Below are 12,415 nucleotides of genomic sequence, written 5' to 3'. Positions count from 1 at the left end.
GCAGCTGGCCAAGAGCTCAGTTTTGGTTTCTCTTTGTTTTATCCAGAAATTGTTGTCAGACTGAAGTAATGAAATGACTACATCACACAGGACTACTTACATATACCCTGCCTTTACTGACAAAAAATTTTTTCCACAACTGTTGCAATTTTTTCAACAAAAAAAAGAGGAAGAGCTGTCTGAGACTTGTGAATCACACAGTCACTGCATGGGATATCCTCTTGTACCCAGAAAGCTTTCATGTAATTTGAACAAGGCAGGGAGAATCACAGGGTCATTAACACCCTAAGCTTCCTTCTTTTGTAGCTTTGGGGGATTTGTCGTAGCACAGAAAGCTAAGAACCATATGGAAAATAAAGAAAGTGTAACTTGTGCTTCTCCGAAGCTTCCAGTTTGCTGCAATTCAGAAGAATGCATTATCAAGAATGGCAGTGATATTTTGATGCATTTAGGGAGTCACAGACACTTAAACCTCTGTGCGACGTTTACAACTTGACGTCGTCAGTCACTGAAATTGTTTACATGGCTGTCATATGAGTCCTGCTGGTATTTTGCTAATGTCAGGGGGGATGGTGTTCCGAATGGTTATTTTAGCTTTTTTCATTTTTCATTCATCTTCGTCTCTGTCAAGCATGAAGCTCAAATAATGTTCTGCTGTCTCTTAAATGAAGACATACTGCTGAGACCTGACCTGGTTTGCTCTGTCTTAGTCATATTTCATCTCTTGGCTTATATGTTTCTGAATTTGTCTTTGGTCTGGACTCAACATTGCTTTCTGTGTGTGTGGTTTTCCTAATAGCTAGTTTCTGACACACTGGCCTTAAAATACACTGAGATGCTGTTGATTGAGGATTCTCCAGAGTGACACTCCAGCCAGGTACGAGATGACTTTTCACATTTGTGCTGCATCTCTCCTCTGTGCTGTCCTGCTCTTTCTAATAGCTCATGTAGCTGTGTTGATAAAGGCCCACTTTAGCTAGCTGCAAGCTTTTAAAGCTTTCCTGAGATGTTTGCACTTTCCTTTTCACTTCAGTGCTATTTGGCACAGTATAAGCCCTGTGGTGAGGAGTCCTACAATAACAAACCCCGACTTTTCCCCCTGCTTCACCAGATGTGTTTGTAAAGCGGTTTTAAACCATCTGGATCTTGAGGGATATGGTGTGGAGAATACAAACCTTGCTGTGTTCTACAACACTGTCATCTTGAAAGTTAAAAAATAAAATAAAATGTTCTAAAATATTCCTTTTTGACTCATAAAAGTCCTGTGAGTTAAAATTCTCCAGATGAAGACAGGATGAGGGAATCCCTTGAAAAGAAAATATTACAGTTAATTTCTACTCCATAATTTTATTCTTGGGCTGTACTAGAGGAGATTTCCATGGTTTTTAAATCAAAATAATCACCATTTACCTTCTGTTAGCCCTTTGACCTTCAGCTCATCTTCTGTGTGAAAGTTCATCTTTCATCTTCGTTCTTCTTATATTACTATATTCTGATTGGCTGTCTATCACAAACAGAAGATTTAAAACAGAAAAAGGAAACAATTAGGTTGGGCTTCTGCACTTATAACCTAAGCTGTGTACCTGAAATATTGAATCTTCATATTTAATTTCAGAATTCACTGCTATCTACATACGCTATATGGACAAAAGTATGTTCAAATTCAGGTGTTTTCAGCACAGTTTTCTACAGGTGTGCAAAATCAAGCAGCCAGCTATGCACTCTGCCTTTATATATGCTTGTGAAAGAATGGGTCATTGTAAAGCAGGGATGACTAACTCGTGTTACATTATGGGCCCTAACAGCCCACTTTGATATTAAGTGGGCCGTACTCCATTCTGTCAGTGTAAACCAAACATGTAACCCCTGAGATATCTTAAAAAAGAAGAGCAGTTTCAATAGTACATCTATGTCAGTGTTCTACAACAAATAAATGTTGTTGTAACGAATAAGGAAATCTCTACAGTAGATAATAAAAAAAGGAACTTTTCTCTGATTTAAGTGTTTATCTATTACTTAATTACTTTGGAATAGTAAAAATGGCAACGATGGAAATGCTGTAAAACGAATGATAAAAGTCCAAGTTTATGCCCCCTTCACATTTTCCGAAGGCGTCCAATGGGCAGATTGGAGTCTTTGCCCTCGGGCCTTTAGCTCTGAAACCCTTTAGCTCTGTTCTAAAGAGGTACATAGTACTGTGATAAAATGTCATCATTACAACAAGTTTGTGAGATCTCTTCCTTTATAGATATTGCACAACAAACTGTATGTGGTACCACTGCATACTCAAACTCAGCCACATAGTGGCAGACCACCTAAAGTTACGCAGTGGTGTTCCCAAGTGCTGAGGACTATAGTGCATAAAACTCATCTGTGCTCTGCTGATTCAGTAACTGCTCAGTTCCAAACTTCCATTAACATCAGCACAAAAACTGTGGGCCAGGAGCTTCATGACGTAAGTTTCCTTGCTCGAGCAGCTCCTGAAGGTGTCCGTATAGTGTATCAATGTCTAACAGGAAGTAAGGGAAAGCATAAAAGGTCACCTTTAAAACATTTGAGGGAAGGTTAACAGTAAAATGAAATGACCTAGTGTGATAAATCAGTCCATTATCGTTATATATGAAATGTATTACTGAAAATTGGATGTGAGTTGACGTAGCTGTGCAGCAGTTAGCACAGCACACAGCAAAAAGGTTCTGGTAGTCGGTTGGAGCCTTTCTGTGCTGTTTGTATGTTCTAAATGTGTCTACGTGGTTTCTCACCAGTTTTTGTGGCTTGCCTACTCAGTCCAGAAACATGTGCATTGCATTCTAAATTGGCGTGTACTTGAATGGTTGTCTGCGTCCTTATGTTAGCCCTTTGATGCCTAATTTCAGCAGGGATGGGCTTGATAGAAATTGTAGGAATATAAATGCAGCTGCAGCACGGCAGCTAAAGATTTTGCAGCTGCAGCTGGTTATTTTCTCATTACTGCGTTTTTAAAATACCCATTTCCTCCTATAGTTCTTCATTTTGTAAAAAAAAATGTGAGAATTATCAAAGAATTAATGAAACATGCTTGTAACACAGGGGCTGCATTTTGCAAGGATATCTGAATTAGAAAAGCGCATGAAAGTTATCAGCTTTCTGATCCATGTTGTTTCACTCAAAACATTCAATTATTCATTAAACTGGTTAAGATTAGTTCCATTAAGACTTTTATTGACAAATTCAGCTCTTCAATCAAAATTGTATGTACTACCAAATAAGTGTAGGCATGATCAGACTATGAGTGTAAGAATTTGAAGATTCTGATGAGGGTTTCAAAACAAGTTTTATTGAAATTTTTAATAACATCTGAAGCTATTTTGCTGCATTAGAAGCAGTTAACAGTGCAGCAGTATTAGAGGTCATTTCAGGGCCAGTGAAAAGAGATAGGTTTCCTCTTATTAGCGTAAATTATTTTTATGCTTCCAGCAACAGAAAGTGGAACAGTTTATCAGCGTAGGCTCTCGCTGGATAAATCAGAAATGGAAAGATAGACTCCTGAACAGAGCAGCAACACTTAAACAGTGGTGTACCGAGCTGGACCGGGACAGGATCGGAAAGGAGAGGGCCCGCTGGGGAAATCAGACAGGAAGACAGGGTTGTGAGAGGGCGAGGTGTTGTTCAAAGCCTGGCGTTTTTCACGGTCACGCCTCTGGTAGTGGAAGTTAAAAGGGGGACGCAGAGCCACAGGGCCTCCGATTTCCTCGGAGGATGAGTCAGAAGCCTCAGTGAGTAGACCTTCAGCAGACTCACTGGAAGAAGAGCTAAGAGGGACAGCTGGGTTAACACCCACAGAGGGGTCAACAGGGTGAACGGCAGTGGGAAAGGGAGGGTCAGAGGGAACAGGCTGCGGATCGTTTCCTGGGCCGCCAATCACAGGTGGGAACGTCGGGATTGCTGGGTTTTCTGGGAGGTCGTGACCCTGTGGCTGCACCGGCCGGAGGACATCCACATTCTGAAGAGACGCAGACAACACCACACCAAATGAGAACTCTTCTGGCTGCACGAATGAATTTTACTCAATACTGTAAAACTACTTTACAAACCACACGCTCTAAAAAGAACTGAGAAGACAACATAATTACAGCGCAGGAGCATACAATTTGAAATCTCACACATAGGATTAAACACACACACACAAAACCACCAACTTGTAAGATATGACAGAATAATTATATGACCGCTGGCTTCCATTTTGAGAGTTAAATGTTCACTATAAAGGTTACTTTAGTAAAAAAAACCTGAAAGAAAACAGAGAAAATGAAACATTCATCAAGTCAAGGTCAAGCAGTGGGCTGTTACACTCACAACTCACAGTCCCACAGTGTGAACTGACACTAAATGCTACACTTTTCCAGAAGTTTTTGCTTTTTTTTCTCAGTTACTGACATTCTTCTATTAATGCATTTAAATTTTCTGTTCACTTTTGGGTTGCGGATAATTCAGCTGCTATCATTGTTACACCTCCGCTGCGATTTTCCTGCATGTAGGACGTTCACAGTTTTTGATAGAGAACAATCAGAACAGGTTTTTAGGTCAAATCTTGCGTGCACACTGAATGTTGGCTTTACTATAAATCTAAATCTGTTCTTCTTCTTGTCATGGGAGAATAAGAAACATGTAGTCACTTCTATTCCTTTCCTCCTCATCATACTGATGTTATAGTTGTTGTGATTTTATAGGATCTTTGCATAAATGAGCTGCCACTTTGGCTTAGCAACGCAATATTAAAAAATATTACGTAATTTCCTCCCATACCTGCACTTTAAACATCTCACAGGACGTCTGGACATCAGGATCAGTATTCTTGTTTCCATGTACAGATCCTGTGCAGAAACCTGCAGTCTGAGAGAAGAGTGTGAGACATTTGGTAATGCATTTCTGTGACACACTGGGAGACTATTAAAAAGTAAGAGTATGACACAGGGTGGGTTAAAATAATTAAAATAAAATGTACATTCCTTCTCAGGAATCTTCAGTTATAAATAAATACAAAAACATGGCATTAGTTCAGGCAGTAAATTAAGTTAAGCTCAGCAACAGTCCCTGCAGCTCAGCTGATGTTTTTACTAGAAGTTGATATCAAAGCCTGCTTTACCCTGCAAATAAACGTTGTGCATCTGCAAGCCGCTTTGCAACCCACCTGCACCCCAGCACCACTATTCATGTCTGAATGAGCCTAAACCATTAAGTGACGTCACATTTTAAACATAACTGAAGTAGTCATGTCAGCTAGTAAATCATCCATGAAATTATCCAGACATCACACACACAATGGTGATCAATGAATTGATTTGTAATTAAGTGCTGTTTCAGACAGCGCTGCTTGACTATGTCTGAGTGCTAATTTATCATTAATATGCACTAAGTGGCCACATAAATAGATCTAGAATCCATACAGCTCTTCCATCAATTTCACCTTTGTGAAGTTTGTAATGTTCAATTTTTGTTGACCTTGGAAATGCTTTTGTCCTTCTTGTTTACATACACAAGGAGGCCACAACATCTGCTTAGCTGGGACACTAAGGACCTAAAAATAAATAATCTCCAAAAGTGGCATGACTAAACAATACAAGAATCCTAAAAAACAATAAATTAAAGCACATTGTGCTGGTGCATCTAAATTGGTGTGTGAATGTGTAATTTTTTTTTGAGTAACTTCTATACGAGTACCTCTGTGTCCGAGTCAAGTGTCAGTCGCTGGCAGGTGCCTCTTTCTGTCACTCCCTCGGGGCATTCTTGCACTGTGTATTCCACAAAGGTGGCTTTTACTGGCACAGACTGAAATATAAAAATAATATAGGAAGAGAGGAGGAAACTGCAAAAACAAACACAAGCACAGGCACAAATAGAGATGGCAGGGTTTTTTTTTATTGCGGCAGCTATCATGTTGGTTTTTCCATCCTGAAGCTGGACTATCATATGCAAAAGCAGTGTACTTAGCTTTGGTCCCCAAGCAAACTATTCAGTTTTTCTCATTTGCTCCCCAAACAAAAGCTGGGCCATGGAGGAAAGTGCCTTCAGTGATCCTTTGCAACCTTGCCAGACTCGTCTATAACTATTGCGTGATGGTGATGCTTGTGCAATAATGGTTCTTATCTGGAACACAGGTGCACTGTACCTTCTGCATATGTATACCCAGAGAATTTCCTTAAGTGTGATTTCCCCCCATAAACATAACGTTTGACGCACTGTCAAGCAATCAAATTAGCCCTGCAGCTTTCTTTCCCCCCATCAAAGTTAATAACAGTATATCTAGCGATACCTGTGTGGCAGCTCTGGTGATTTTTTTCACCCCGAGCCCTGCAGCCATAGTGGACGTCCTTTTATAGGATACCAGAGTGACCCGAGCAGCAGTCATGGCCTCGGGGCTGTCTACGGAGAGCAGGAGGGGGCATGTTGGGCAGATCTGCTGGAGTTTCTCTGGAGAATCTGCAGAAACCACAGAACTGAATAAGAATGAATAAGTAAACGTCTGTATTAAATTACATCAACAAACAGATGATAGATAGAGCAGTGGCACTAAATTTACAGTGAAAGCAGAAAAGGAAAAAAAGTCATGTCATTTTGAACGGATACACAACTTTTCGCTCTCCAAATGCACTTCAATCGGACGACTACATCTCTTTTCATGACAGTGAGGTGTAACCTGCTTTTGCTGATGTCTCCAAAGTAGCACCAAACCAAACACTGTGGCAGTGAGAGAGAAGGGAAATCGATTGAGATCGGGGCGAAATCATAATTTTCACGTTCGACCTTTTGATTTGTCATAGTGGGAAATTCACTAGTGTGACTAATTGAAAATTAATTAGGACTCAGCTCCATTAGACTGGGCCATCATTAATGTTATTAGTTATACCTGCACGTAACAAATTGAGATACTCACAGTGAAACGTCGATACTTTTCTCTCCTCAGGTCTTTGCTGTTCTTTCTTATGAGACTTTTTCCTTACTGGATATTTACAAGTTCTTTGTTTTAATTCAATATTTTCTTTACCTTAAATCTCCAGCTTGATGTGGTATCCAAAGCAGCACATGCCGGCTGCATGATCTCTGATGCTACACATTATTTAAAGATATCGATAAACAGTGGGTATCTAATAATAGATGTTATGTTGCGACTCATGTTGCACAGCACTGTATGCATGCGACCTTCTGTGTACATGAGCAGTTAGTGGTTAGGAACCTGCTAACGTTACCTGGCACGAGAGCACATTCGTAGCTGTATAAGTAGGAGTAGCCCTCTGGTGTGTGCAGGATGGTGGTGTTGCAGTTGCCAGAGATTTGCTTTAAAAAAATAAAAAAAGATAAAACAGACAGAATTCGTGATTGGCCCAATATCAACCACTTCACTACAAAGACTTGGCACAATATGTTCAAACAGATGCAAGAAGAAAAAACTTTGAATGTACTCTCAGTGTACTATCAGTGAGACCAGTGTGAGTGTTTTGGCTTGTGTTACTTCTTCAGAGGGCTGTTTTTGGCTTATAAGTCGCTCACCTATACGGAAAAGAAATAAACTCATTTGAATTTCCCATTGCCGTAAAAAAAAAGTTGTGTTTGTAAGTTTTAGAGGACCGACATTCACCAGCCACTTTGTTAGGTACACTATGCTGCTAGTACTGGTTTGGACCCTTTTTTGCCTTCAGAGCTGTCTTAATTCTTAATAGCACAGATTCAACAAGGTTGCTGGAAATATTCCTCAGACATTTTGGTCCATGCTACGTGACAGAATCACGCAGTTGCTGCAGATTTGTCCGCTGTACACTCATGATTCGAATCTGCTGTTCCACCACATCCCAAAGGCGCTCTATTGGATTGAGATATGGTGACTGTGGAGGTCATTTGAGCACAGTGAAATCTCTATCATGTTAAAAAAAAAAAGAGGTTGCGATGATCTGACCTTTGTGACATGATGCTTTATCCTGATGGTAGCAGCTATTAGAAGATGGTTACACTGTGGACACTTTCGGCAACAATAATCAGGTAGACTGGGATGTTAAAATATTTATTTGGTACTATTAATTGTTAAAATGTGCAAAGAAATGATCCCCCACAGCATTACACCACTTCCACCACTTCCGTTGATATAAGATTAGGATGGATCCATACATTCATGTCATTTACACCACATTCTGGCCCTAACATCCAAACCTCATAGCAGAAATCCAGACTCTTAAGGGAAGTTCAAGTTTTTCTAGCCTTATCTGACATGAGTAGGGCACCCAGTGTGGTCTTCTGCTGCTGTAGCCCGTCTGCTCAGAGGTTTGTGTTGTGCAGTAAGAGATGCTTTTCTGCATATCTTGGTTGTTTCCTTGCTGTCATTTGAAAGCTGTCTGGCTGTTCTCCTCTGACCTCTGATGCCAGCAATGCATTTTCACCACTCACTGGTTGTTGTTTCTTTGAGCCCTAGAGATGATTGTGTGGGAAAATCCTAGTAGACAGCAGTTTCTGATGCGCCCAGTCCAGCCTGTCTGCTATCAACAATCATTAACAAGCAGTTGAACAGATGTACCTAATAAAGTGGCCCATGATTGTCATGCCAATGGTTCCTTTCATCCTTTTGTCAAAGGAGCTGCTTTTATGATTAAATCAATAGTTTTTTTTTTTATATAATGGAAGTTTCATAAGTAAAATATGTAAAATATGTAAACCATACATATCTATTTTAACAGAATAGATTTTTCCATTTTGTGGGAAAGATTTCCTCCAAATGCCCAGTTACTGAAGAGTAATACATTTATGCTTTGAAAAAAGTCACAGTAATAAAATAGATCTGCCAATGGAAATGGGTAAAGTGACTGTGACTTCTGTATGAACACCCTGACACTTCCAAAAACTCAGAAATACCTTCATGTCCAAAGTTTCATGTATATGGTTTAAGTGTGACTTTCTTACATTGTCCAGTTACAGTGTGGGACATATCTTATAAACAGTGCCTTCAGGCATATAGGGGCCTCCTACTCGTGCGGACACATGCTCTTGTTTGTATACGTGTGAACATCCTACCGTTTCCATGAATGGCCTGACGTCACAACGTTTCCATGGTTTCTTGCTGCCTGTGTGACACTTGGTCTCCAGGACTTCCAGGTCGAGGTAATACACGTTGCCTGCCGGGCCCTGTAATTCAGAGTATAAACACATGCGATAAAGGAGAGCAGGCATTAGCAAAGCTATGAGGCTCAAATTTATGAGAAGTCCTCCTGCCAAGTAGCATCATTTGTTCTGTTAAGTATATCAATAAGGGACCATTTAGGAGGTGCTCTGTGTAATTCCACATAACACTTTGTACAATAATGATTTGTCAACACTTTGCGCCACAGTAGTAGCAGCCTTTTTAGGTCATGAAGTTGATCTGAGCCTCTTAAAACCTGATCTATCCCACAGTCGGGCCACTATAGCCTTCAGCAGCTGACAGCATGAAGTTCATAAAGTCTGTTGTGCAAGGTTTGTCCCAGCAGTGCTGGACTGAAATGACCTGGACTTTATTAACGCTCGCTTCAATCCTAGAGGCCTTTTTTCATGAGGCGTGAAAAAGGAATGGCTTCCCGTTTTATGATATAAAATTATGTACTTTGATCTTAATGCTACATTTATTAAAAGCGACATGCACTGATGGCGGCCATTCGCACCAAAGTGTTTCTTGTTGTTTTTAGTACTTACGTTGCTGCTCCCTAATGAAACTGCTGCTGTTTTTCACAGCTTTCATGTAACCCAGTGGGTCCTCAATTGGAGAATCTAGAAGCCACAGCGAGTCCTGGAAAAGGGTCATTTCTGATTTTTGTTGTTTTAAATCTTATCAAATGGGCTTCCCCTGACATGAATCTGGTCACGGCTGATACATAGAAACACTTCCCACCCTGGTCTTGGATGAACAAACGTGTTTTACAGCCTCCTCTGGTCTTTGTACTGACCTGAGCGTGCAGATGGACATTCGCGATGCGGTTCAGGGCAAACTTGTAGCCTTCGCTGCGATCCTCATTGATGTAAGTGACGGCCAAGCGAGACAGCTTCTCCACCGCTTTGTCGTTACAGGGGATGGGAGCAAGTTCAACTGGCATTAGTACGACACCCTCTCCACACACACACAGGATGTGAATGGATAGTGATATTAGATATAGTAGTTTGTCCATGACGGCAGGTGGTTTTTAGACGGGAGCCAGAAGACAGGGCCGTTTTATAGTGAAGTTTGTTCCCTGGTGTTTGCCTTCAGTCGAGGCATTGACTTTTGGAATCAAAACAGGACGGCGCAGCTGAAATGATGCCAAGGACAAAGTTTATTTGACGGCAGAGAGCTGATACTTGTGAATGGATGTTCCTGGTATTTATTTAACCTCTGGAACACACAGTCGTCAAAGGCAAATAGAACCTATGTCAAAACGGCCATTCAATATACTTATTCCTGTGGCTCCAATATTAAGACTGGGGGTTATTTTATTGTTTCTGCAGGAGTTGTTTCCATACTGTGCAAGAGGTGTATGTCATGCAAACTAAATTAGTGCAATAGATACCTCATTAAATGACAATGAACACCAAAGAGAGCGTGCAATGCCTTCAAGACTGGGTCACTGAGTTGGACTGTAATATTATTATCTCACCAGTAGGGGTCACTGTGGATCTGGTAAGATGCGGGTTGAGAAATCTATTGGTCCACCAGGCAGAACTGGGTTAATGATTCACTGATATCAAGTTAATTACTTTAGCATTTGATGTTGATGTTGTCTTAGAGCCTCATAACTCTGATATTTGTGTTTTCCTATCTTCATTTTTTTTCCCGAGGAACCCAACTGCCCTTAATCCTACTCAACTTACTTTGTTGTGGTAAATAAGTAACCATAGTCTAATTGTTTTAGATTTTATAAACCAGTGTAATGTTTACAAGAGAAATCAGATTTTCTTTTTTAAATAAATGTACATAATGTTCCTTTTTAAGTAATAAACAGAAGGTAAGGCCCTCGTAGAGAGTGTGCATTTGTGTGTAGAAGGGTGGTGGTGGGGGGGTTCACATTTTTTGGGAGAAGTACGGCTGCTTCCATTGTTCATGAGAACATCGATGACTAATGTCTGTAACTGCAGCTCGGTACAGACTGGCATACCGGAGAGCACACGTGCGTGGCCTATCTCGTTCTCTCTTGTTTTTCTCTCTCACACATATGCTTGCATTTAATTAATCATAGATTTTACAAAGCAAAGTTGTTTTTTTCGCATACACTGATGAATAAAGAATTCTAAAGCATTAGTTTTATACAACTGGGAAATACTCACATTTGCCCTCTGGCAAGGCTGTAAATCTAAGTAAAGCTAAGATGCTGTTAGCTTAGCATAAAAGGCAGCAACAAGGAAAAGCAGTCTAGCTGTGGATTTGACCAGGTGGTGACATCAGGGGTTAAAAATAATGTCAAGACAGAAAGGGCAAAAGCAGGCCCTCAAATGGCTACTCGAGGCTGGCTCCGAACCCGAATCACTCAGAATAGGTCAAAGTGCCCAACCTTTCATCTGGAATACACATGTTTACAGCCTTTTGCCAAAATAAATTAATTAATAAACCCTTTGGTTCTCTGTAGATAATTTCCTCAACTTTTACAACTGATACATTGCTTCCTCCCTTTAGCAGTTGCCACAATGGATCTCCTGTCTTCCATCTCTCTCTGCTCGTTGGATCCTTTTCTGTCACACCAACCCTCTGCATGCCCTCCTTCACTGCATATGTGAAACTCCTCTGTGGTCTTCCTCTTTTCCTCCATATTCATCATCCTTTGTCCATTATATCCACTATCCCCCACTGCACATGTCCAAACTATCCCAGCCTCACCTTTCTCACTTTACCTCCAAACCACTCAACCTGAGCTGTCCCTCTGATGTTCTCATTTCTAATCCTGTCCCTTCTGGTCGCTCCCAACAAAAATCTTATCATCTTCCACCTTGCCATCTCCAGTCTGGCCTCCTGTCTTTTCAGTTAGTGCCACCCTCTCCAGCCTATCCATCATAGCAGGTTATAAACCTTCCCTTTCACTTCCCTCTCCCTGCAATCCTTCTGTCACAAAATACCCCTGACACCCTGCCTCCACTCTCTTCTTCACTTCTCCTGTGCACTCTCCTGCTTTGGGTGGTTGACTCCAAGTATTTAAACTCATCCACCTTCACTTACAGTTAAGTAATGCTGTGGTACGGCCACTTCGACTCACACCTGCACAGTCTGAGGATGCCACGAGGTCTCAAAACAGGAGATTACAAACTGGTGGGTGATGTCGTGGTCGCTGTATCCATCATTTATATGCAGTCTATGCCTTACATAAAAGCTATATAGGCGAATCTCTTAATGAAGGACCTGCTGGTATGACATGGCAATGCCCTTTGTGTTAAGCTACATGCTTGTGGTATGAGAACC

General features: G+C 40.9%; 1 protein-coding gene across 1 annotated transcript; it reads right to left on the bottom strand.

Annotated features, from left to right (window-relative positions):
• Window positions 1-3,301: 3,301 nt before the first annotated feature.
• si:ch211-262h13.5 (fetuin-B) lies at window positions 3,302-10,242 on the bottom strand. Its single transcript, XM_006803991.3, has 7 exons — window positions 9,942-10,242; window positions 9,037-9,147; window positions 7,227-7,314; window positions 6,293-6,459; window positions 5,701-5,808; window positions 4,786-4,872; window positions 3,302-3,982 (listed from the first exon to the last, which is right to left on the bottom strand). The coding sequence occupies exons 1-7, from the start codon at window positions 10,158-10,160 to the stop codon at window positions 3,545-3,547; spliced, it is 1,218 nt and encodes a 405-aa protein (XP_006804054.2). The 5' UTR covers window positions 10,161-10,242; the 3' UTR covers window positions 3,302-3,544.
• Window positions 10,243-12,415: the final 2,173 nt, after the last annotated feature.

The sequence above is a fragment of the Neolamprologus brichardi genome, chromosome 17 (genome assembly GCF_056152115.1).
Source record: "Neolamprologus brichardi isolate AB-2024 chromosome 17, ASM5615211v1, whole genome shotgun sequence".
Lineage (NCBI taxonomy): Eukaryota > Metazoa > Chordata > Actinopteri > Cichliformes > Cichlidae > Neolamprologus > Neolamprologus brichardi.
Note: the sequence above shows the minus strand (reverse complement) of the source record. Positions and strands in the feature narration are given on the sequence as shown.

Bases quoted from the DNA above. Each gene is read 5' to 3' on its own strand.
- si:ch211-262h13.5 (XM_006803991.3), bottom strand. From the start codon at position 10,160: ATGGACAAACTACTATATCTAATATCACTATCCATTCACATCCTGTGT. The intron at 9,148-9,941 runs GTCAGTACAAAG...TCTGAATTACAG, and splicing joins ATGTCCATCTGCACGCTCAG to GGCCCGGCAGGCAACGTGTA. The intron at 3,983-4,785 runs GTATGGGAGGAA...GCGTCTCTTCAG, and splicing joins GTGAGATGTTTAAAGTGCAG to AATGTGGATGTCCTCCGGCC.